Source organism: Micropterus salmoides, unplaced genomic scaffold (assembly GCF_014851395.1).
Source record: "Micropterus salmoides isolate LMB-PRFRI ecotype aquatic unplaced genomic scaffold, ASM1485139v1 Ms_hic_scaffold_5, whole genome shotgun sequence".
NCBI classification, from domain to species: Eukaryota; Metazoa; Chordata; class Actinopteri; order Centrarchiformes; family Centrarchidae; genus Micropterus; species Micropterus salmoides.
The window spans coordinates 29,877,968-29,903,999 of NW_024044237.1; the positions used below are offsets into that span (position 1 = coordinate 29,877,968).

The 26,032-nt window shown below is 38.2% G+C and overlaps 1 protein-coding gene across 1 annotated transcript; it reads left to right on the forward strand.

Annotated features, from left to right (window-relative positions):
• tapt1a (transmembrane anterior posterior transformation 1a) lies at positions 1-26,032 on the forward strand. The gene is made up of 14 exons (XM_038699432.1): positions 1-218; positions 1,721-1,851; positions 3,315-3,433; positions 7,777-7,939; positions 8,772-8,907; positions 9,644-9,741; positions 10,044-10,113; positions 11,893-11,973; positions 12,780-12,889; positions 12,966-13,025; positions 13,154-13,222; positions 13,455-13,531; positions 15,463-15,632; positions 23,071-26,032. The coding sequence occupies exons 1-14, from the start codon at positions 29-31 to the stop codon at positions 23,376-23,378; spliced, it is 1,782 nt and encodes a 593-aa protein (XP_038555360.1). The 5' UTR covers positions 1-28; the 3' UTR covers positions 23,379-26,032.

Sequence of the window (26,032 nt, forward strand, 5' to 3'; positions counted from 1 at the left end):
CAACGCGGCGGCAGCAGCCAAAGTAAAGATGGCGGACTTGTCGGGGACCGAGCTGTCAGAGGAGAAAGAAACAGAAATAGAGCTAAAGAAAAGGCAGAAACGACCGTGGGAGGATTTGCACAAGTCGGGTAAAATCGGCCTCACCCCAGAACTGCCAGAAACGTTGGGATTTTACGACATAAGTGCAGTCAGGAGGGAGCAACGGGAGCACCCAGCAGGTAAACGTAGGGTCCCCACTACTGACGTTACTAACGTTACAGCTAATGCACGTTAGACTGCTTAACTTAAATGTGTTGTTTTAGCTTGCTGACTGTGTACGTTCGCAGTGGAGTGACATTATTAATATAATATTTTAAAGATAACAGTCATTTTCCAAATATCTAAGTAAGTTGGACGAACGTAAACGCTGAATCGAGATCTGTCATCGCTTGTTGTTCAGCTTTACAGTCTGTGCTAGCTTGATTAACTAGCTAGCTAATAATAAACTGTCTCATTAAACCTGCTTGTAAAACGACTCTGTGACTGATACAATAGAGTAATATTTTAAAACTACTTCTGGATCTTCTCACTCAAGGTATAACGTTAGCTGCTGTATTAATGTCTAAAGTTTGTAGAGGCTGCATAAACAGCGTCTGTAACGTTAGCCTAGACAAAGATAGACAGTTCAGTGAGCAGAAAATATAAACACATTAACATTCTTGTTACAGTATCTAATCTTGATAGTTATGATAAGTAAAAATGTCAACCATGCTGGTTCCAACTTCTCCAGTGTAAGGAATAGGAAGATTATCTTTGTCATGAAGGTTAACTGAATATCTTTTGTCTTGATTAAACGAGATAAAAAATATGCCACCTTGGGCATTTTCACAATTTTCTAACATTTTATGGACAAAATGGATAATAGATTAAACAATGATTCGCAGATAACGAAAATTATAATTAGTTGTAGCCTCACTTATCAATATGTGGTCGATCCTTTGGTCTTTCTTATGTAGTTAACGTCTGCTTGCTACATTTACTGTAAGGTAATGTAATATTTATTGTACACTGAATTCATCTTTGTCTTTACTTTATGAAGCATGACATATTTGATGGGTTCTCACAGGTTGAATTCAAGTGGAAAAAATTTCAAGATAAGTATGTGGGCATTAGGATGAAGTCAAACTGAGACAACAAAACCAACCCTGTATTTTTTTGCATATATTAACCTAGTTCATAACAAGAGATATCACTCTATTTGAATAGTTTCAAATATATTAATTCAGTCAGTTTTTCAATTTCAATTGTTCTTCCAATATGTAAAATGTTTTTCTTGATGTAAAGATGCAGTCTTTTACAAGGCAGCTCCTTCTCACCTTCTCAAATTTCTTGTCTCCTATAATACAAAACTGAATATCTCTTGAGTTTTGGACAAAACATAACTTAACTATATTTTATATAAACAGAGCCGTGTCAGCCATAAAATAACCTACAAACCTACAAAACCTACTGTATATTACAAAGAACATGCATGCAGACAAATTCATGGTGCATTGAATCAAACTGCGAGTTAAGAATATTGTTAAACCCCCAGTTTTCCCCATTCAGAGAAGTTTCCTTCTCTTTCACTTTGCAGTGCGACACTCAAAAGGTTGGCACTCTCATTGTGTTGATAGCTGTGATTGTAACTGTCGCAGACAATGGACTTGGTGGGAACACTGGTGCTCTAATGTTGTTCCAGATCCGTCGTTGACGCGCTTCATTGCTGCAGAGCTCACCAGAGGCTACTTCCTGGAACACAATGAGGCAAAGTACACCGAGCGCAGAGAGAGAGTTTACACATGCATGCGTATTCCCAAGGAGCTGGAGAAGGTACTATATAATAAAAGTCCTGAACTCAATTGCCCTCTCTTCTCCATTTGTCTTCATCTGTCTGCTGTCTTTCCCAGAAGTACACAGAAGGCAAAGTCATGTTTATAGCACACAGCCAGTCCATAACTGTTTCAAACTAAGTCAGTGCTAAACCTGATCGTCCCACTACATGTTTTGCAATAATGCTGAGCTGTTTATTGACAAATTTATCAACTCCAGGCTTTGTAATTGATTAATTGTTTTGGTCATTTATCAAGTATAAAATACCAAAGATTTGTTGGGTAGAGCTTCACAAATGAAGATAAAACCAGCTTGCTTTCTCCATTTAATATCATTATAAATTGAACTTTTTTTATTAGTGGTTGGTCAGATTAAGTTTGGCTGATTGCACTTTAACAATTTTGCACTAATAAGTGATGTATGTAAAATAGTATTATATAAAAACTTTTTTTTGCCATGTGCCTCACTGACATCTGCATATTTTTGTATTTCTTCCCACAAGCCACCAGGTGGCAATGTTGAAACATAAAATGTGGATCCATCTGAACTGTGCACTGCCTCTTTCTCGGAATATCACATACTGTACTTCACAGTGATAACTGTTAATAAAAAATATATCCTTGTACTGAAAAACACAAGTTACAGCCTGTTAAAAAGACTGACCCAAGTTATAAAATTATAGTTTTATGTATCACACAATTATGCCATTGGAGGAATCCTCTATGTTTGCATGTAATATTGAGATCTTTGTTTATTGTGTTTGGTGTTGAATAGACTCTCTACAGGAATACATCCAAGCAAGCGAGCTCAGACTAATATAGTTCTTACTGGCTTGGTTTTTCCTTGGGGGCAAAAGAGAAATGTGTGTAAACATAAAAAGACCTCAATGATTTTACTATGTAGAGCAGACTAACCAACTTCACCCACACCTGACAAGGCCCCAAGAAAAGTTACACAGAATCCACCAATGAGAGACAAACCCTCCCACTAGCTTCACAAAACGTACCTCAGTGCCTTCATGTTGTAGGAGTCAGAAGACGTCAGCTGGCATAAATACACTTCTCGTAATATGTTACTTTTAAAATGACATGGCGATGGCTATTCAAATGTGGGACACTGTAAAGGTATGTGTCTGTTGCATCATTGGATTTAGAGCTAATCTTTTTTTGTGTGTCATGTTTTAATCAGAAAATAAGAGTTTTTCAGCTAGAAATAATTATTTGGATGTGAAGAAACTGTTGTGAATCCCTCCAGCTGATGCTCTTGCATTTCTTCATATTATTTTATTTTGTTGTACTTGTCCTTGTTTGACACACAGAAATACTTATTTATCTTTCAAGATGATTAGTAAATGGGTCTGTAGGCTAAACAGTCTTTCCCACTGATGATCATTGTTTTACTTAATGCATATTGTTCACGCTGACAATTGTTGACTTGGAGGTGTTACCATGTGACTTTTCCAGCTGATGACCTTTGGCTTCTTCCTATGTGTGGACGCCTTCCTGTACGTCTTCACCCTTCTGCCCCTTAGGGTGCTGCTGGCCATCCTCCGCCTTCTCACCCTGCCATGCTGTGGCTTCAGGTCAGAGCCTAAACACACACTCTCCTACCTATAAACATAAAAAAATAAAACCATATAAATATACCTGCATACCAAAAGAAACGCATAGATTTTCAAGATTTTTTTGTCAGATTATTGGAACAAAAGAATTTTATTTATTTCATATTTTGAAAAAAAATTTCACAATTTTTTTTTTGCCTCGTGCAGCATACAGTGCCAACCTGTACTGTCTGACCTGTAACGTGGCGAGAATGACCAACTTGAGAAAGCGTTTGGGAGTATTTACCTGTGAATAGAATATGTTTGAAATGACACAAGCATAGAGAAGTGAATGTGTCAGTGGTATTAATTATAGAGACATACACACAAATAAATGCATACATATAACTCAAAAAGTTGTGACAAATAGTTCTGCTTGGTAGATGAGCATGGTTGATTTTAAAGTAATGCAGTATTTACCATCTTCCTTTTTGGTTTCTTGCTTTTAAACAGACTTTTCTTTTCAACGAGAAGTCACTAACTAAGCCGTGCACAAAAACTTGCCAGAAATGTTTGCATTGTTTCTCTCTATACCTACTGTATAGCAGCAGAGACAGTTACAGACATCACTAAATAGATTTGAAGATGAAAAGTTTATACTATATGATGTGGTGGTGAAGAGAATTTTCTTACATGTGGTCCAAAATCTTTCATAGGTATGAAACTGGTTTGAGACTTGGTGACTGTTTGTGTATTTCCCTATAGGAGCTATAGTTTTGAACATAACAGCTGTTTTCCTTCTTCAACATGGAGAAAATATAGGCCTTCAAAAGATTCTGCTAAAGGTTTCTTATTCACTTATTGCACCAGGTTTGTCTAATTAATGGTCTCCTTTTTACCAGGATTATGTCTATATGAAAGCCCTATTTATATTATACTATCTACTATTACACAGGTCTGGAAATGAATTTAACCGTTTTTTCCTAGGTCTTGATAAGGTTGTGATTTGTACAAAAGGTCTGGAAAAAGAGGGGGAAAAAACACTCAATGTAGCTTTTATCCAACTGGCAGTTCACATGTTGTGAGTTGTCTTCTGCTGTTTAGATATGTTTTCATTAACAGCTGTTTGAGGGAATAAAAGGTATGGAACATTGAAACTGAAAAGCAGTGCAGTAAACCTGCAGCTACAAGGCACACAGTATGTACCTGAACCTCCCTGATGGACACTGCCTGCCCTCCTGCCCACCCCCCCCCGCCTGATTCTCCCCTTGCCTTCCTTCCCCCTGCAGGGCACACACATGCCCCTACTGCAGAAGAAGCAGGTACGCTCCCTAAAACCTATCATGGCTTCATAAATCTGATGACTGTCCTAAACTGGCCTCCACATGCATTCACCAGTTTCTCTTCATCTCCATTATGTCTGTTAATATACAGCTCGGCACCTCACGTCATGTTCTCCAAACCACAGCAGCCATGTTGGTTCCTCATAAGTCTGGGGATTTTCTTTTATCTTTATTTTTTAAAAACTCATCCAGGGAAGGTTTGCTGAGAGTGCATGCTCATTCTCATCACCATGTTGCTTGTCAGTGATACAGCTGCACATGCTTAAACTGCCTACTGTACAGCTCCTCTGGAACAGTTTGGGGCTTATTTGTCTTGTTTAAGGGTATCTGTCGGCAGTTGTTGTTGAGGAAGGTAAAAAAACTAGTTCACCTTCCCTGCACAGAAACCCCAAGCTGCTCCACAGAAGCAGAACAGCTTCTTTTTGGTCACAGCTTTGCTTCACAGTTTAGTATAAGAATCAGGCTTTCTCTTCTTTTTCTGGTGCAGTCTTACTGCCTACTGTCAAGCTAATGCAGTATGATTGGCACTTAGTGATGGCTGCTAAGAATGCAGTACATAGCTGACTGTACTCAAACATACATGATATTCATTTGTGTTTTGGAGATAATGCTTGTAGAAGAGAGACAGTGAAGACTGCTTTGTACAGGTTACACTAGCAGCCGTCTGCAGCAGCCAAGTGTTTCGCACATGTTGGGGATTAGATACATTGGCACCTTTAACCACCTGAATACCAAAAGCTACTGTTAACCAACGCATACTTTTAAGAGAAGTGAAATATTGTTGATAAGAGATTAGTTCATTATTCGATTAGACGATTTTACCAGCAATAGTTTAGATTTTTTAGGCCATTTATCAGGGAGAATGTCAAATATTCACTGGTTCCAAGATTTTCTGCTCCTCTGTTATGTTGTAAATGAAATATTTTGCCCTAGTATCTTTTATATCTGATTTTACTCTTCTTTTTTTTTTTGTTTGTTTGTTTGTTTTTTCATGATTTCTTGTTCAGTATTTGTTCTGCAGCAGTTTAAATACTCAAAATGTATTTTCTGTTGCAATCTTTCCTGGTTTACCTCGCTCCTTTATCCTCTGCTACAGTACACTCTATCCTAGTACACTAAACATTTATCTATTGTAAATTATTGCACATTGAGCGCTTGAACAAAAAACTTTACATCAAGGGAAAAAATACAATTCAGAAATAGATGATCTGTGGGAACCTATCAAGCTTATGTTGTTATTTTTGACTATTTTACTATTTGACCATTGGATGGTGCCACAGCATCAAGAAAATAATCTTTAATATCATATGGACAACTTCCTGATAATAGATAGGAACCCATTTTTGTGCCATCATATTTATATCATATTTATAGATATGAGATAAGGGTTAATGGCTTTTATATAATTTCATCTGTGTTTCCAGGAAATTGTTAATAAGCTGTACAACTCATGCCCTTTTTTCCCCCTCTCTGTAGAGATTTTAACTATTGATTAGGAGGCTCCTAATCAATAGTTAATCAATAGTTCTCTACACCTTCCAGCCGTGCACTATTTCCATCTTAATATTTTTTTCTCTCCCATGTTTTAAAAAAGTGTGAGGAGTAACCCTGTTGTTGTTGTGATGCAAGATTAATCGACTGCCGCTGAATTTAATTAAGGTCATGATGGCTGTTAGAGTAGTTTGAGTAGTATTAGTCTTTGTTGTTTATAGTGATTTAGTGGAAAACTGTGAAGTGGTACATGTAGGACAGTTGACCTTGGGCAAGAGAGGTGGCTGTTCAGCTGAGGAGCAATGATACTTAAGTCTTTGTGGCAATGTGGTCAAATAAAAAAACAACAGCAAAACACTGTAATTTGGCTGTATTGTGTTTGAAAACAATAATGTTTGTGAAAATTGAAGTTGAGCCTTATGGTCAGTAAGGGTAAGCATTACATATTTCTCTAGCTGTAGTTAGTGGTGTTTGCAGACATCTAGACCAGTCACACAGCTGACATGTAAAATATGCAGGGCTTCTTAAAGTTAAGCTCTCTCTCTCTGGCTCTTCCCAGTTATCCCTGTTATAGTAAATACTGAATAACCGGCCCTATGGATTTGTCAGCCCTCCACGCTCCCAAGCTGCCATTGCCAACCGTTGCTATTCATTATGAAAGATACACATGTTTGAAACCCCACGTTACCCATTAAAAGACGTTTGTTGCTGTTTTTGCAGTATGTGAAAGCTTAGCATGTGTGTTTTCTTACATTTATTTTGTTCACCCAACACCATTTCAAACATTTCTGTCCAAAATGCTGCACCCCTTTTGGTAACAAAAATATAAATATTTCCATAAAGATGGATGCTCATATGAGTTTTTGTTGGCGTACCGTTGTCTATTTGGTAGATAAGGACAACACAGATTTAATCTTAGAAGAGCAGAAGCACAGAACATAAACAGAAACATATTGAAAGGAGATAAATTTTATGAATGAGATAACATTTAGTATAAAGGAGATACTGACTTTAATATTTCACATTGTGATATTTGTGTTATCACTACTTGTTGCCATTTCCTTTATGCGGGATATCTCATTTTGAACAGAAATGAATTATCTATCCCTAGGTGTTGTCCTATTGTGTCCTTGAATGGTATGAAAAGCAGAGATCTCTCAGCCTCTATAACTAGTCAGTAATGTCATCTGGTATTGAAATGAATCAGGGGTCTGCTCCCTCTTCGCTCTATACCAGTAGATCTCTGTATCAATTATGCAAATGTTTGTTAATGCTGTAGTGTCATGGTCATACTTTTATGTGCTGAAAATGTATGTTCATCAGCATCCACATACATTATGTGTGGTTACAAACCTTTAATTGTTCACTGAGACAATATAATTAGGTTTATTGTTTGTGCATGTTAGGCATATACAAAACTACATATACTGCACTATCTCAGCATGCAAGTATGTGTTAAAATATGTGAGAATGTTCTGATAGGTTGGTTAAATGTGTTTCTATTTTCAATACAGATGTTATAAATTGATTTTTCTGTGTGTGTGTGGTCAGCGGGTCTCGACTGCTGCAGCCAGCACAGGTATGTGACATGCTGAAGGGCCTGATCCTGGTGCTGTGCTTCTCCATGATGCATTACGTCGATTACTCCATGATGTACCACGTGATCAGAGGACAGTCTGTCATCAAACTATACCTCATCTACAACATGTTGGAGGTAACTCATATTTTATACACTCACATGTGACATTTGATTCTAAAATAACTGTATTCTAAAACATGCAGGATTCAAACCTTTATGTACATTCATCGTTTTTTATGATTCTGTGTATGTCCAGTTTTTTGCATACAGCGTGTATATAGTTCTGGCAGTGAATACACACACAGTGGCCACTGGTACATTTATTTTGTCATCGAGCAATGAAACTACAAAATTAAATGGAAATAGAAAAACTTCTGTGATCACTTGCTTACAGTGTAGTGAGCCAGATAGGTTTAATGCATTGCTCCAGATCTTTTCCACATGACTAGAATGTCGAATTTTTGTCCTTTAGTTACAGAATGATTAGTACTGTATCAATGGTAAGGCTGCAAAATGGGGGGAAAAAGGGTTTCCAAAACCTAGGAATTACCCAGAATTTCTAGGAAACTCTTGATGTGATGTTTGCAATGGAAATTATAATGATTTACTGTGTTTCTGACACAAAAGTTCCAGAACCAGTTACAGGTGCAATACATGTCAGACTCATGTGACTGGAATCCACGTTTATTGGACATTATGTGATTTTTGTTGTTATGAAGAGTGGTTTATCTTAGTTGACAGTCAGTTGTTAATTGCATTATATGGAAATGAAAGGGTAGGATCTTATCTCAGAAGAGAACAAAACAAGATGGCATAATTGTTCTGCTGGAAACTAAAACATCTATGAAAAAACAAAACAATATGATGCATTCATGTAGGCAAGCTCAAGGAAGAGCAGGAAATTAATCAAACCTCTGGTTGAATTACATTAATTAAGTTATGATCGTATCTGTCATTCCTCTGCAAGGTGGCTGACCGCCTTTTCTCGTCCTTTGGTCAAGACACCCTGGATGCTCTCTACTGGACAGCCACAGAACCCAAAGAACGGAAAAGAGATAATATAGGAGTCATTCCTCACTTCGTCATGGCCGTCTTTTATGTCTGTATCCTTCTTGTTCAGAGCCACAGAAATATGGATGTCACAAGTCTTGACAAGCTGATTTGAATTTTGATGATGAGTGATTGTCATTGGGTGTCTCTTTACTGTTTCTAACTTCCCAGTGTTACGTTTGACAGATCACATACAGTTAGTCCCATATTATATTAGTCCCTATTTCGTGGTGAGATTCTTGAGCTCTGTGTGACCACTGAAAAAGATAAAGTGCTGCATGAGTTGGCTGAAAGATACCAAAATGAAAATTGTTTCTCCAACAACACAGGGAAATGAGAACTTAATAGCAAAAAAATGTACCGGTATACATTTTCCTTAGGGCTGAACAAAAATACCTGAACCAGCTGAGTTCAGTGCATTATTGTGTATTTGTCCATTGTTTTCTTGAGCTTACAATATGTTCTTCCCTCATGCGTTCCATCTTTGATTGAACTTTATATTACTATTAGACTTAGGTTTAAATTACTTTTACTGTACTTTCTGAGCATTTCATATTACAGCGTGACCTTTAGTGAATGAGCAGAGCAGAAGCTCTTGATCTAGGATATGTAGAAAGAGCCCATGACTGTTGATGGTCACAGCTAAGTTGTTTTCAGGCATTGATTTCAGTAGAAGGTGGCATGTCTACCTATTAAGATGTGTTACTTGTAGTTACGTTTTGAATGAAAGGGTAGTTGGTGCTAAAATGCTTTTTAAATCTGTTGTTTTCCTGAGCAGCTGTTTGTCAGTCCTCCATGCCATCCTCATCATGGTCCAAGCGTCCACCCTCAACGTCGCCTTCAACTCGCACAACAAGTCCCTGCTCACCATCATGATGTCCAACAACGTCAGTGCACACATACACATACAGATATGCATGTTTATGCAAACCAAGATATTATAGTATACAACAATCTGCCTGATGTGATTGTTTATGCAGCTACACTCTTCCACTAACAAAATATATGCACACTTGCTCACAAACTTACTTAAATAATTTGTATGCAGATGTGTCCCAGAAATATTTAACTTGGCATGCTGATGATGAAACGTTACTGTTGCAGCTGCAACATAATAGTTTGTGTTGTATTTTCTGGAGCTTAAATACTGCTTACTGCATTTCTTTCTTTCTTCTTCTCACAAATACAGTTTGTGGAGATCAAAGGAAGTGTGTTCAAGAAATTTGGAAAGAACAACTTATTCCAAATGTCCAACAGCGGTAAGATATTCACTGCAGTAATCACACATGTTATACATAATTTGAATTAATAAAAACAACAGGGAACTAAAAACATACTTTTATACTCTAATTTAATTAGCTTCTTATGTGATGTCAGTCTGCATAGAATTTATTTACTCTCAAAAAATGTAATACTTCATCTACTATAAGGCTGTCTCACAGTCTACCAAATCTGCAATAATCATTTGCCTCATGCTTCCTGCTCTTTACTGCTACAGCTAGAAAAGGGAAAATTGTGTATAATCGATTAAGTAATTTTTCAGTCTGATGTCAGAGTTATTATGACAACGCTTAAACATGAGTAATAGATGTGTATACATTTTATACTTTGAGCCTTTTGCTGATTCACTTATCAGGTGAAGCTTCCAATAATGGTCAGTTCCATAGTTGGTCAACATTAAACACATACAGTAGTAGCAGCGCTCTGGTAGTAGGCCAACAATTTTTGCTGACCTGATACTGTTTCTTGTTTCAAAAAGCTACTTTTAAGTGAGTCATGTAGATGAAACATACTTTTGACATTTTCTGTTGGATGTTTTTTTACTTACAATTGACATCTATCATTCAACATGACTGATTGATTTTTAGTAAAATGTTAAGCATCAAACTGGAATGGAAAAACATTCAAAACAAGCAACAACTTAAGTAAAATTACATATGACCCTTTTATGAATCGGTCCATTAGGATTGGGCCGATATATGATGCCATCGTCCATCCCGATGTTTCAATGTAGACATCGTCCAACCCTAATGTCCATGTGGCTTTGATAGTCCGAATAAAGATGTATATTAAATACATTGTGCATTTCCCTTTTGATTCCCTTAGTCACTCTTATTGTGTTCTGTTGACAGCTGAAGACAATAAGCCTTTATCAGCTGCCATTTTACTCCCACTGTTCACTCACATCTTGGTAGATTTCCTGTTTATCAAGCTGTGCATGGTCCTTATTAGTATGGTATTATCAGCATAGGGCTGGGTAATAAAACAGTAATGATAATTATCGCAGTAAAGGTTTCCTCAATAACAATATAATGAATGTTCAATAAATGTTTAATTTAATTCATTTGATGATTTATTTTGATGAGGACTACTTGATTTTACTCATGCATATTTGTTGATTAAATATTTTATCATAATTGTTTTGAATGTTCTACCTCAAATTTGTTTAGTTAATCCACTGTTTGGCATCAAGTGTTTGTCTTGTTCTGACCATACAGCTTATTTTAAAACCAAAGTTAACCGCCTGGTTTCTTCAACTTTCACTCAGGAACAAAAATCTGCCTTTAAACTTGAAAGAAATAATGATTTGACATTTTTCGTGATAAAAATTGATATCGACTGACATGGAATTTTTTATTGTGCTAACATTTTTTGCCCATAGTGCCCAGCCCAATATCAGCGCAGACAATGCCGTGCTGAACATTTAAAGTACTATCCTTAAATTATAATAGATGGATGTCTATAGCATGCAGTGCTGTTATAAGACCAAAAGCCACTTCGACATGCTGCTATAATGAACAGTGATTTATTTCAGACTTTTCCTCCGCACCTCCGCTCAGCAAAACTGACAGATCTGACTCATTTAAAACCGTCTTTCACACCTTTAACACCGCCTCCTTAAACGCGCGCGAAACTGCAGTATGAGGATACCAAGTGTGGGAGAAAGCAACTTTCCCACTGTTATATCTTAAATGTTGATGCTTCTTAATCAACTTTTAAGAGATTGCAATCACAAATGTGTTTATTTTATTCTTCAGATATCAAGGAAAGGTTCACCAGCTACGTTCTCCTGCTCATCGTTTGTCTCAGGAACATGGAGCAGTTCGCATGGAACCCAGGTAATTATCTGTTTTTCCATAAACTGCAAACAAAATGCAAACAGATGTCCTGCTTCCCCAGGTTAGTTCACCATAGTTTGTCTACTTCAAAAGCTGAATTTTTGAAAACGGTCACTGCTTGTCATGAAAAAATTCAGAAAAGTCTGCTGAGCAGCTCCTTTCCTGCTGATTTGGACGACCCTAATGCAACACTTTGGGGATGTTTCTCTCCTACCAACCTCAGTGAATGCAACAGAGTAGAGTGAGGGATGACAGCTGGGTGTTTCTGTACGCCAGCCCTCTGAAACCAATCAGCGCCTTCTGACAGTCTCAAAGCCAGTCACACAGTGGATGACAGACGTGGCATGTCAGCTGAAAATGTAACACTGATGTGCTAATACTAGCAGAGCTACAGCTTTCTGTTGTTAAAGAAGTATACAAATCACACATCCCCAGTAATTTACTTATCTTTTTCTGTTGGATACTTACAACGTTTCCAACGTTGCCTACCTCAACTTTAAGTGTCGCCACACTTGAATCCTGGGTCAGAAAATCTCAGAAGTGGGCAGTGAACACAATCGCATTAACTACAACTGAGGATCGAAGATATTTTAACTCCAGCTGTTGCTCTAGTGGAGCTTCTATAACAAAAGTAAACTGGTTGTACCTGGAACCTGGTATGTTGTGGGCTGAATGTAGACAATATCCAGGGAAGGATTGCTGAGTATGTGCACTCTTCCCAGCATAACGTTCCCAGCATAAATTAGGTAAAAATACATTATAAAGGTAATATTTAACACAGTTTGTTGTGCCCTTTTCTCCCTCAGACCACCTGTGGGTGTTGTTTCCTGATGTCGTTATGGTCATCACCTCTGAAGTTGCTGTTGACATCATTAAACATGCTTTCATCACTAAATTCAACGACATCACAGCAGATGTAAGGACCAAACTTGATATTCATTATTCACACAGTACATTTATAATACTTTGCTCACGTACATTGTCTTTCCCAGGTGTACAGTGAATACAGAGCAAGTTTGGCCTTCGATCTTGTCAGCAGTCGACAAAAAAATGTAAGCAACTTACAGCATCTTTTTTCACATCACCATCATTATACTTACATAAACAGCACTGAGCCTACGCAGCTAATTAATGCAGTTTTGTCAAGTGCTGTAATCTGTGCTTGTCCGTCACTGTGTAGGCTTGTACAGACTACAGTGACTCAGTGGCCCGGAGGATGGGCTTCATTCCTCTGCCTTTGGCTGTTCTGGTAAGAGAGGCTCCACTGTTGCACTGTTGCTATTCAGTCACTAAATACCACAATCTTATTGCTAATATTTATGTGCCAATGACTAATTAGTAATTGGCACACAAATATTAGCAAGAATTTCCCACAAACTTCTACTCAATGCTACAAGCTGAGGATAGCTGCCTGCTGGTTCTCGTCATTGTTTAAATTAATTAGAATGTCCATTTTTTCCTGCTTTTTAATGTTTCAACAGCTTATTCGAGTGGTAATGAGTTCGGTGAAGGTGCAGGGAGCTCTTTCATACACTTGTGTGTTCCTATTTTATCTTGGGTAAGTCTAAGTCAAAGTTATTCTGTTAAAATATTACTAATGTTATTTAGGGATGCACTGAATGTTCGGCCACCAAAATTAATCGGCCGAAAATAGCAAAAAATAAGTCAAAAGACCAAAGAAATTTTACCGAACAATTACATTGACATGTCGGCAGTGTGGAAGCATTTTAAAGTGTCTGGACTTGATGGACTTGATAAACTTAGTGCGAGGATACACATGTGACAACGTCCGGTTTTCAAAATAAGGTGTCTACAGGTTCACAGAAAGTATAAAACATATTACATGTGTACATTAAAAATAAATGGACACATGTAATTTACTTTACTGGACCGTCTCAGGCCTCGGACCCCCCCACCATAGTCTCTCCAAATCCTGTGGGAAACACTGAGTAAAAAGCACATTTTGACTATTTAATTTATGCAATGGTGAAAAAATGGCAAAAATGTGAGTGTACTTGTTTGTTATTCAGTAAATTCTTTCATTTTATTCGGCTTTGGCCAAGAATTTTCATGTTGGTGCATTGCTGATGTTATTACATGATTTTATGGTAGATTGTTCTGCCCATCATCCAACATTTAGGAGATTTTAAGCCTTGCATTGCTGTACTTGTAATGTACATGACCGTTTAATTTTACATATACTGAATATATTTTAATCTGGCTGTAAAAATGGAGCTCAAAAGGAGATTTAAAGGCTGAAACTGATTCTGGTTGTCTAAGTTGTTCACGCACATTACTCTGGTTATACGATATGTTGTTATTCCTTCCCTCTCCTTATTGAAATACAGACTTTAAACATTGAAATTATAGTCAAAGTCTTTATTTCCAAATTTTTTTATCGTAACACTGTGTGTTCATTTAGTCATAAATTGTGTGTTTTGTTTTGTTTAATGATAGTGCTTCAAATATGACATTCACACAAACATGCTCCCATGTGTTGTATACAGACATGCTTGCACAGTCTCTTGAATGCACGCTAACACATGCAGGCACTGTCATAAACACACAGTCAGATTCAGAGACACACACAGTTACATAAGCATTAACACTGTGCCCTCACGTTATCCCTGTGTTGAGCTGCTGATTGCCCAGCTCAGTCTCATTTGCCAGATCCCATTGGGTTCGTACCATTGAAGAATTTCCCTCAGGGTGAAGACTACAGTGTTGTCATCTCTAGTGCCATCTCTGGCCTTCTCCACCCCCTGATCTAAAAATAGCTCTGGCTTGAACAGACCGCTGTGCCTTGGCAAACATTCAGCCATGCTGAGTCTCAGTTCGAAACACCCTGTCACAGCGAGCACTGGTCCACAGACCCAAATGTGTCTGTCTCTTTCTCATCAGTGTCAGAGGCTGGGCCTTATAGCAAAGCCCAGAAACACAGAAGGATGGTGCACATCAACATCCCGGTGTCCGTGGTAGAATGTGAACAGTGCCGATCGAAACCAGATGGTAGAAGAGATTCATTATAGCTGTGGCCAAGCTCAAGACAGCGCTGTGATAACTCTGCTACATCTCAGCATTGAATAACAGCAAGAAAGATCAACAGCTGTTTAGTTATGGCAAATTTTATTTTTTTTAAATCTGCAGTTCATATTTGTGTTGATCCCTCCACCAAATTGGCAAAAAGTTCATATAATAAAGCAGATATTTGATTGCATTAAAAGCAATAACAGATGTTCAAATGTGAAATGTTTTAACATTGTCTATATGCCAATATTCTGTGATTATTGATTTCACAAATTAAAACTACAATCGACAAATAAGACATATATAAGTGTTCAGCCAGACATCAGAGCTGGGAATACTTTATCAAGCTTGATTGGTTCTTTTGTTTTTATTATTTAGGCAGCACATTTTTTATTCAGTTTTAACAAACTCTTCTTCCAGTCAGAAATTCACCTCTGTAATAGCCGCCTTCTCCCTCTTTAGGCTGGTTTCACTTAAAGTGTTGAACAGTATTGTGCTGCTGGGGAAGTCGTGTGTTTATGTCAAGAGGGCCAACATGGAGGACAAACTGTTTGAGAAGCCTTCCGCCACTCCATCCTCCTCCAGGAAAAGCTCCAGCAAAGCTGATCAGGCTAAATGTCCCACACCTTCAGGTAAACAACAAACATCTTTTTTTCCAGAACTGATAAGCTGGTAAAAGTCATGAATATAATTTTTTAAAAGGCTGTGTGTTTATACACAGATTAAATTTCTATAAATTTAAGGCAAACATGGAAATGTTGTGTTGCATGTACATGTTGTAGATTGTAGAACATTGGCTTGAAATATTTCGTTGATGTAACACTTGGAAAGTTGCATTCTATTTTGGAAATATGTAAAGTGTCATGACCTAAGAGAGCAGTCTGGTGGTTCTCAGGAATAGAGATGTAGTAAATGAGATGTCCTGGGATTTAATCTTGGTTATGACTAATATGCGTGTTGCTCACAGCCTCCTACTCGATTGCTGATCTCTCCTGTCTCTCTGCACTTTGACATACTGTATCTAAAAAAACAGTAAAGTCTTAGAATTATCTTTAAAAACAAATGCACCAAGGAGACCAATCACTATTGTTGTTTATAACTTACACTAAGGTGGATAATAGTTGTTTACATACAATTTATGTTTCCAAATGCTGTGTTTGTCCACTGCATGCAGGACAGTTCACCCCACCTTAGAGAATAATCATGTTTACATTAACATTTTCAGGCATTTAGCTTACTCTTTGATTTACATTTTAGGCATTTAGCTGACACTTTAATTTACATTTTAGGCATTTAGCTGACACTTGTATCCAGACACATTTGTCAGCAGGTAGGAGCTTTGTGTCCAGCTTCAGGCAGCTGAAGGAAACATCCACTGTGTGGTGATGCAGAAATGAAAGCTGTGACCTTTTTGTGGTTGATAAATCTTCCTTTATAACTCTGGGTGGTTTGTTTTCAGAACATTTATAGTTTAAATCAAATCGGATGATCCTATAATCATTATGGTGAATATTGTGGATTTACCAAGAAACAAAGCAACCCCTATAAGAGTGCAGTATAATGTCATGAAGTCTTGCATATATATGTCTGCAATTAACGAGTACTCTTTATCATTGATTAATTTGCCCCATATAATTGTTTATATAAAGGATGTTGTCTGTTAACTGCCGGAAAATGCATATTTCAGGTTGACGTATTGTAATTGCTTGTTTTGTCCAAATAGTACTCAAAAACCCCAAACACATTCAGTTTACAGTCATATTAGACAAAGAAAAGCAAATTGTCACATTTTAGGCGCTAAACCTTTTTCATTAATCTTCTAGGCTTGAGTATCGTTTAAAATTGTACGATACCAGTACAGATACCAATAGAGTACTTCATTCAGTACGTTCTTCAAAATACCACCTGTTGAAGACATAGTAGTTGATTGGTTGTTTTTTTTATTGTTGTTATGGACAACCAAGGTTATCTATTTTTTTTTTTTTCTTGTTTCAAATAACTGTTACATAAAAGTTTTGGGAAATTGTATCATATCCTCCTCATACTAATTAGGTCATCCTAACAGGTAGTATTATATGGGAGAAGACTGGCTTGTGGATTTTTTTATAGGCCTATTTGAATGAGATAGGAGGAGTGAAATAGTTTAGTGACCAAATAAGTTTTGGGAAACGAATTTGAGGTAATTTTTTGATACGTGTGTTGAAAGTAAACAACGTAAAATTATTTTGTTAACTTTCGATCAATTAACTGAATTGAAAGATCTCTGCGAGTGCTTTTTGCTTTATTGGCGAATCGCAAACCTCCTCAAAAAACGACAGTCGCAATTATAAAAGGAGTAAGGAGTCTGTTTAAACAAGTCACTAAACTACACTTCAGGCTCTAATGTAGCAAACAGAGGAAAAGAGAGTCTGCACATCCAGCTGATCACAGTGACTACATCTGAAGCAGCAGCAGCTGCAGCAGGAGGCTCCGTGAGTAAAATAGCTGATCTCTGCTGTGCCACAAAAGCGTTTAGTTGATATGATGGAACACAACGATCAATCTGTGACAAGTGATGTAAATAGCAAATAAAAATGTACAGAGAAGTGTTAAATGATACCAGGAGATGAAACCAACGGAAAGCCAAGCTTGTGGTGATAAACTTGCAACAGTGATGAACATGCCTAAGACCGCAGCCAAACGTGAAGGGACTGTTGCACACATGGACTTGGCGTGTGCAGGCCTTTTTTTAATACAGTTTATGGTGCAGGCACATAAGGGAAAAAAAGCCGTGCTCTTCTCTTTCTTTGGTGTGTTGCATGCATGTTTGGCTGCACTCGTCTAGTCCATGCATGAACAGCCCCTCACCTTCAGCTGCGGTCTCAGGCGTGATCATCACTGTTGCAAGTTTATCACCACAAGCTTGGCTTTCTGTTGTTTTCATGTTCTGGTATCATTTAACCTGACTCCTGTACTGTATTACTCCTGCTATACATTTTTATTTGCTATTCAAACCGCTTGTCACCTTTTGTGGCGCAACAGCAATCAGCTGATTTTGCTCAGTGAGCCTCTGGCTGCAGCTGCTGATATCGATGTAGTTGATGTGATCGGGTGGATGTGCAGCCTTTCTTTTCTTCTGCTTGCTTCTTTAGACTTTTTAGTGTAGTTTAGTGACTTGTTTAAGCCGACTCTTTACTCGTTTTCTACTTCTTACTGACATTTTAAGGATTGTGACTCACCACTAAAGGAAAAAGCACTTGCAGAGATCTTTCAATTCATTTTATTGATTGAAAGTTAATAATAATTCCCTGTTGTCCCACAACTCATTTGGTCACTATTTCACTCCTCCTCCCTCATTCAAATACAAACAAACTCCCAAGCTGTAGTCTTTCCCCGTATGATACTACCCGTAAGGATGACCTAATTAGGATGAGGAGCGATCGGATACAATTTCCCAATATTTTTATGTAGCAGTCATTTCAAAAAAAGACAATAGATCACTTTACTAATAATAAGCTACCAATCAACTACTATGGCTTCAACAGGCATTTTACACAAGGTATTGAATGAAGTACTTTATCGGTATTCATATTACTTTAAGGGTACTGGCTTTGGTACTGGTGTTGTAAAATTTTAAACAATAATCAAACCAATATATGACAGACATGAAAACAAACAACAAAACACATGTTAGAATATTTACATATGAATGTCCTTATTAACATTCATGTAAATATCCAGCTTTTAAATGGGTCCTGTACCCAAGCCGCACATACGCATGCACACAATCAGATTTGGAGGTGGCAATATCTCCCTGTCATCTGCAGCCAAATCCCTGCAGATCTTTACTCCCATTTGCCACAGACCCCGTCTGCTGCACTGAGCCAGGAGCTTTAAAATGACAAAGATCCTGATGGTGAATCATTTCATATCAAACATCAAACACAGTACTTGTGTTTCACACAAAGCTGGTTTCTCAGAATGCAGCCACTACAAGGCTGGAGGCGCCACGATCCAACATATATTAAATAATAATTATTTTGAGGGTGTGTGGCTTTTATGTTAGTCTCCTGCTTCCCACACATTTAGCTTCTGGGATTTGAACCAGCGACCTCACACCCCATGCTCACTTTTCTAACATTAAACCACTTTGGTGTGTGCTTGGAGCTTTACCTGCCACTCCAGTGTATTTACTGCACAATGTGTTCATCTTTATCTTTACAATGATCTGTATTCACATAACACTAGATATGCCATCTGTCTATACTGCATGTTTTTGTCCAGAGGGCAGAAATGGGTATAATGAGCAGTTTTACATCAGCCATTTCAAGCCCCATATGGTGGTTAACTTTTATCAAAGCTCACATATCTTCCAGAGAAGAAGTCTGTATTTATGCAGTATGTGACTCACGTAACATTTCTTCTAAATATTTTGTAATGTTCACCCTTAGGACTTTACAACACCATTTATTTACACATGTCAACAATAAACCACAGACAACTAACAATATATATAAAAGCCAACCTCAGAATAAAAAACAACCTAAACTATATACAAACCTGCATAAACAAGGTAAAATCACAACATTGGTATATTATTACCTTATCAAATTGATATGATAAGTTTTTTTAGTGAAAAGTTGCCTATTTACACTTCCAATGTCTTTTTAGCTCCACTCCTGAGAAAAATATCTGGCTCTTCAGCTGACTCTTGCTCCACTACACACTAACTTGGTCTGCCTGCTGTTGGGTGTTGGGAAGATAGTGTACAGTGGGTTTATCAGGGCTTTAGCCTGAAAGCGTTGAGACTGAACCAAAACAGTGAAGTTGCATAAGTGAAACCAATGAGGTGTCGAGAACAATGCTGAGTGTCGGGCACGACAGCTGCTTCGTTTATACCGAGTAGTGTTTCATAGCGGAGACAAACGATGCAGGTCCTGGGACACTTTGTGTCAACCCAACAACTTATTTTGCGTTCCAGATTGTTTTGCTTTCTTTTGGCTACTCTGCTCTGGCAACTTCTATTTGTACACAATCGTTAACATGGTGAAGCAAAAGAGGAATGATGTTGTTGGTGTTGTCACGTGGAACAATGATCTCTAAAAGTCCTGATTTCGATCAGTCCACTGTAGACAAACAAACAAATGGAGAAAGTTCAGCACTGTTGCTACTCTCCCTAAGAGTGGCCATCATGCAAAGATGACTGCTAGAGCATGCTCAATGTGGTTAAGAAGAATCCTAGAGTGTCAGCTGAAGACTTAATCTCTGGAACATGCTCACATCTCTGTTGACAACTCTATGATACATCAAACACTAAACAAGAGTGGAGTTCATGGGAGAACACCAAAGAGGAGGCCACTGCTGTCCAAAAAAAACATTGCTGCACGTCTGAAGTTTCCAAAAGGGCAGCTGGATGTTCCACAGCACTAATGGCTAAATATTCTGTGGACAGATGAAACAAAGGTTGAGTTGTTTGGAAGGAACACAAAACACGTGTGGAAGAAAAAGGAACAGCACACCAACATCAAAACCTCATCCCAACAGTGAAGTATGGTGTAGGGGAAATCTTGGTTAAGATCTTCTTTGCTGCCTCGGGGCCTGGAAGGGTTGCTATATCATGGATGGGAAAAATGACCAAAGTTTATCAAGAAATGTTGCAGGAGAATGTAAGGCCATCTGTCCGGCAATTGAAGCTCAACAGAAGATGACACAGGACAACAAACCAAAGCCCAGAAGTAAACAACAGAATGGCTTCAGCAAAAGAAAATATGCCTTCTGGAGTGGCCCAGAGTCTTGACCTCAACCCAATTGAAATGCTGTGGCATGACCTCAAGACAGCGACATCCCAAGAATATTGCTGAACTGTAACAGTTTTGCAAAGAGGAATGGTCCAAAATTCCTCCTGAATGTTGTTCAGGTCTGATCTGCAACTACAGGAAATGTCTGGTTGAGGTTATTGTTAAGAAAGGAGGGGCAACCAGTTATTAAATCCAAGGATTCACATACTTTTTCCACCCTGCACTGTGAATGTTTGTGTGCGTGTCTCTCGACCAAATCACAACATGTATGAATTCTAGTTAAAATAAAGCAAATAAGGAAATAATGAAGAAAGTGAGAGATTTGTGCACTATTTATCTACTATTTAACTATCAACAGGCATGACTTATTATAAATTCCTTTCTGTTTCACTACTGTATTATTCAGGCAGAATCGAAGATAACACCAAAATCCAACGTTTTCTAATATACACTTGGCCTACAATGTCTGTTTTCATGGCCTTTTATCATATTTGAAATTCTTTTTAATACATTACTCAAACACACTCTCTTTATGCTCAGTGGGTTGCAGTAGTTCTGTACAGTAAAGGGTCTGTTCAGCTCTGTCTACAGTAAGAATTAAGTTTGTTGTATCCAGATAGCCCGGGGCTGTGGACAGCCTTGTTAAAATCCAATGCTGCGCCGCTCAGTTCTCTGTAATATGATGAATTATTCTGTTTGGTTCATTTTCCTAATGCAATACACACTCTGTGTGCTCAAAGTTAGGCTTTGCGTTTTTTTTCTCTTAACATAACGCAGTGGACTCGTGAACCGAACCAACTGTGCTTCTTCATGTTCTATGGCAGCTTTCATTTCTGGCTTCATTTCATTATTCTCCGTTTGCTGCTTTGAAACTGAGTAGTCAGGTGGGTGTACATCGGCTGACTTGTGGACCCGGCAGGTTGAATCACTACTTGTCACTCAAGCCAGAACACCTTCGCTTCTTCTGTTACAGGCCGAGAACTGCTGCTCGATAGTACATCACACCCTCCAGTACTGCATCTTCTTTCTCAAAATTCTCTAAAAAATCTCATCTCTTCTTTCTCACACTCTCCTTTTTCCTTTTGTTTCTGTTCTGTGCTTCTGTGTGTCACATGATCATTTAGGAGTCACCGTCCCTCGGTAATGAAAAACTGTCTTATGACTATGTAGTAAGAGGAGATTACATCTAGTTTAGTGCTGAAACAACAAGCCAGTGAATTAATCAAAAAATATTCCACACTTTTATTCGGTTATTCAATCATCATTAGTTGCAACCCTAATATAGTTTAAAACTTATAGTTGCAGCCCAAACTTTATGACAGCACCAACAAAACAAATGTGAACATGTCAGTGAATGCAGAGATCTAAAGTAGTATTAGGGCACAACCATGTCCACTATATCTTCCCCTTAATACTGTATTGTGTTATGTTTTATAAATTGCTTTTAAATAGATCAGTTAAATGTGTTAAGGGAATAGTTTGACAGACTGGAACAAAGAGGAGGCTAGCCTAGCTTAGCATAAGGAGTTCTAAACCACACCTACCTGCACCTCTGCACGTTGTGCCTTGTTTGTTTAATCTGTATATGAACAGAAGTGTAAAAAAAGTTGAGGTTTTAGGAGCGATACGTGCAGGAACAATTTCATGAGCCCAGCAGACATCCCCAGTCACTTCTTGGAGTCTCCATATGTATGGAGACAAGTCCACATGGTGACCACAAGCCTTTATGCTAAGCTAATCGCCTATCTCCACAGACATGAGTCTCATCTACCTCTCAGCAAGAAAGGGCATAAGCATATTTCACAAAATGTCAAAATATTCCTCTAATTAATGTAATTTCACGCTTAGAAACTTAATTATGTCTATTAAATCTTATGTTGTCTACACAGGAGGCATTTCAGCCGTGTTTTTAGTCATCCGTCTCGTGTGTCTGTCAGAACAGATTCTCGTCTATTTTAATCAGTTCAGCTGTCAACACAGCTCAAGTCACGGACACGTTTTACTCATGCTTTACGTGCGTAAATGCGACCTGAAGTTGTGTACACGTGTAACTACAGAGATTGTGCGTTGGGCTCTGAGTACTGACAAAAGGCAGTTGACCTACACTCAGTACTGTGTATTAAAGTGTCCTGTGTAGACACCGACCGAGAACTGAAGCTGCTGCTGCTCTACGAACATGTTGTGCGGACATTGTGTTAAGAGTCTATTTGCTACACTGACCAGTATATGAGCTGAGCAACCTAAAACTGTTATTTGTCATTAAATAAAAAGTTTTGCCCACAATTCTTTACAGGTGAATCCAAGGTGGAGCAGATCCCTGCCACACCTGGCAGCCCACCATCAGCTTCTTCTTCTTCCTCTGTGACCACCCAGCCAACTCCCAGGACTGACTTGTTTCCTCCCCCGCCCACTGATGCCTCTCCTGCTGCTCCAGCTAGCCATCCTCCAACTCCACCACCTGAACCTGAACAGCCTGCACCTTCACTCTCCAAAGAAGAGGAGGGTGAGGAACAAGGAGCCTCTGAACTAAAGCACAGGACTCCCAAAAAAGACCTGCTGGAGATCGACCGTTTCACAATCTGTGGTAACCGCATCGACTGACCAGCAGAGGCTGATGTAGCGATTAACCACTCAGGAAAGACGGAGAGCAAGGGGCACTTCAGCCTGGCTCTCCTGGCCAACTGCAGCAGAAAGCTGAGTATTTATTAAAGTCAGTGGCAACACAGTGAGTTATTGTGAACATTGACACTGTCAGCTGATGAAGCTGTTGTTGAAGCCTGAAGTTTAACCAAGAAAACTTCAGCTGGCTGATTAACAGCGGGAGAGAGAAAGTGTGCGGCAGCCTAGTCGTCAGGATGAACTGTCGTGTGTGTGTGTGTGTGTGTGTGTGTGTGTGAGAGACAGTGAGACAGTGTTAGGATGGTTCAGTATTTGGTTTGGGTGTGACAGTGTGTGAAACAGCGTATGTGTGAGCGTGAAAGCACACAAGCACTTCCTGTCTGAGCAGCACTAAGACCTGAAGTTCGCTCAGCAGCCAGAAAACAGACAAACTTCCAAACTCTTACATTATAGGGAACACCTGAATCATTTGTCTTCGCTTTTAAGTGTTTCCTTTTTTCCTCAAGAAAACCCAGCCTGGAGGTCATGAGAGGTGTCTTAAGAGAAATCTGGTGCGTGACAAGGTGATTTAACAAACCAGGAACGCAGAAAAAAAACAAAGATATGTTTATTTAGACTTTTCTCAAATGTTAACCAGTTTTGTTTTCATGAATTACTGCATAATTTGACGTATTATAGTCTCAGACATACTTAAATGAAACAAAAGGTTTGTCTAAATTTGTCACAGACTGTACACATGTACACACTGGCTTATTTAAGGGGGTCACAAGCCAAAAGGGTAGGGAAACAGCACTCAGCAGTCACATACACTGAGAATTTTTAGACTATGCATTGCTGCTTGCTTTATTAACTGCTCATTTCAGAAGTTAATACCTCAGTGAGACTACGGTAGTAAGAATTTTGAAGTCAAGCACCATTTTACTTTCCATTTGATGGAGTTATAAACATGACTAAGAACGCTGAGTTTTAATCAGAGTCTTGAGTAGAGCCTTTCTTTTACACAGCCAACAGATAAAGTAATTTGCAGCCCACACTGCGCCTTCAGCAACTAAAGAACCTTTTATTTAAAGGACTCAGTCAGCGCACAATGTTAACAGGAGCTGCCAGTCAAATTCTGCCTACATTAAATCTGCTGCTTCTACCAGCCGCTTACGCAGCCAAACGTATTTCAGAGGTCCACTTAAAACTATGTAAGAAAAATACTGAAAAATACTAATAGATGCTGAAGATAATCTTAACATTCTTCATGCTTAGGGTTGTTTTTCAAATTGCTTTAAATACAGTATGTTAGGAAAAAAAACCTTATCTGAAAATCATCATTTATGATCTCTAAAATGCAGATAATTGTTTCTGTCCAAGGAATAATATTACATCACATATCCTTCACCAAGCAACCTGAGTCGTTTTATTATAAAAATTGAGAATGTTTGCACTGATGGACCGTGTGTCTTAAATATGACGTAACGTATGTGTCCCATTCGACTCTCGAGTAATGTCCTAATGTTTACATCTTAGAGAATAGAAGCAATATTTCCACAACAAAACGCCTTTCTTGCATGTGGTTTTTTACATTTTGGTGACTGACATTGTAAAATTGTTTGCTATGATTTCAACTTTTATTTTATTGCAATGAATAAAATCTATAAATACAATATATAATAGACCAATTATATCTTCAAGTGTTCATTTTTCAGCCATTTATGTAACTGAGTGTAAGCAAAATATATTATTCCTAACATTATATGAGAGGTTTACAATTCAATGTCAGGCCATAAAGTAACAGCAGCCATGTCAAATATTTCATTTCTCTCCATGTAGCACTTTATGGTTCCTGACGTCTTGCTGTTTTGTGAAGCAAGACTGGTAGTTTTATCAGAAATATATAGACAAATATGTTACTTGACTGGTACAAGATATAATTATTAGCTTTGGAAATTACCATCAAATCAAACTAAATGCTGGTATGTTTTAATATTATCTTTGACAGAAATCACTTCACCTTTAGTTAGATTTCCTCTTTCTGCTGCACTCTTCCCAATGCTTCATCTTCATTTTGGAATTTAAAGGTTTCTGCCCTGTTAATGACACAGTTTAACATATGACATAATATATTTAAAATTGCTTTAGCAGAAGCTGTCATAATGTGGAGGGGAGCCTCATATTTTATTAACAGAAGGAAGATGCGTATATACATGTAAACACATATCAACATTTATTTGATTCTGTTTTGGAGAAAAAAGGTTCTTTATAATTATGTTCATTACCGTTGTAATAAGGAAGGTAGTTCTATTTTTGGAGCTGACAGCTGTGATATGTTTTTGTGCATGAAATATGATTCTCCTCGTCTTTCATGTGGTTTTGTCAAATGTCTCATCTCCACTGGCCTGAGCTCAGTCTTGTTGTGGTCTGACTGGAGGGGTTGATTTCCTCTCCAGTCATCAGAGGAGATCAACCACAACTGCAGCCAGCTGGGCTCAACCTGAGCTTATGGAGATGAGACAAAAGTGTTCTCATGCAAGCTGCGATGGGCCAGTACACTGCCTGCGTTGTTTAATCTGTTTCATTCTTTATTTAATTCCTACCTCGATATTTTATGAAAATGCCCCCTTTTGGATTAATAAAAGTTGTTTTCTTAA

Excerpts from the sequence above, each read along its gene's own strand:
- tapt1a (XM_038699432.1), top strand. The coding sequence starts at position 29 with ATGGCGGACTTGTCGGGGACCGAGCTGTCAGAGGAGAAAGAAACAGAA. Across the intron at positions 11,974-12,779 it reads GCAGTTCGCATGGAACCCAG|ACCACCTGTGGGTGTTGTTT; the intron begins GTAATTATCTGT and ends TTTCTCCCTCAG. Across the intron at positions 13,532-15,462 it reads GTGTTCCTATTTTATCTTGG|GCTGGTTTCACTTAAAGTGT; the intron begins GTAAGTCTAAGT and ends CTCCCTCTTTAG.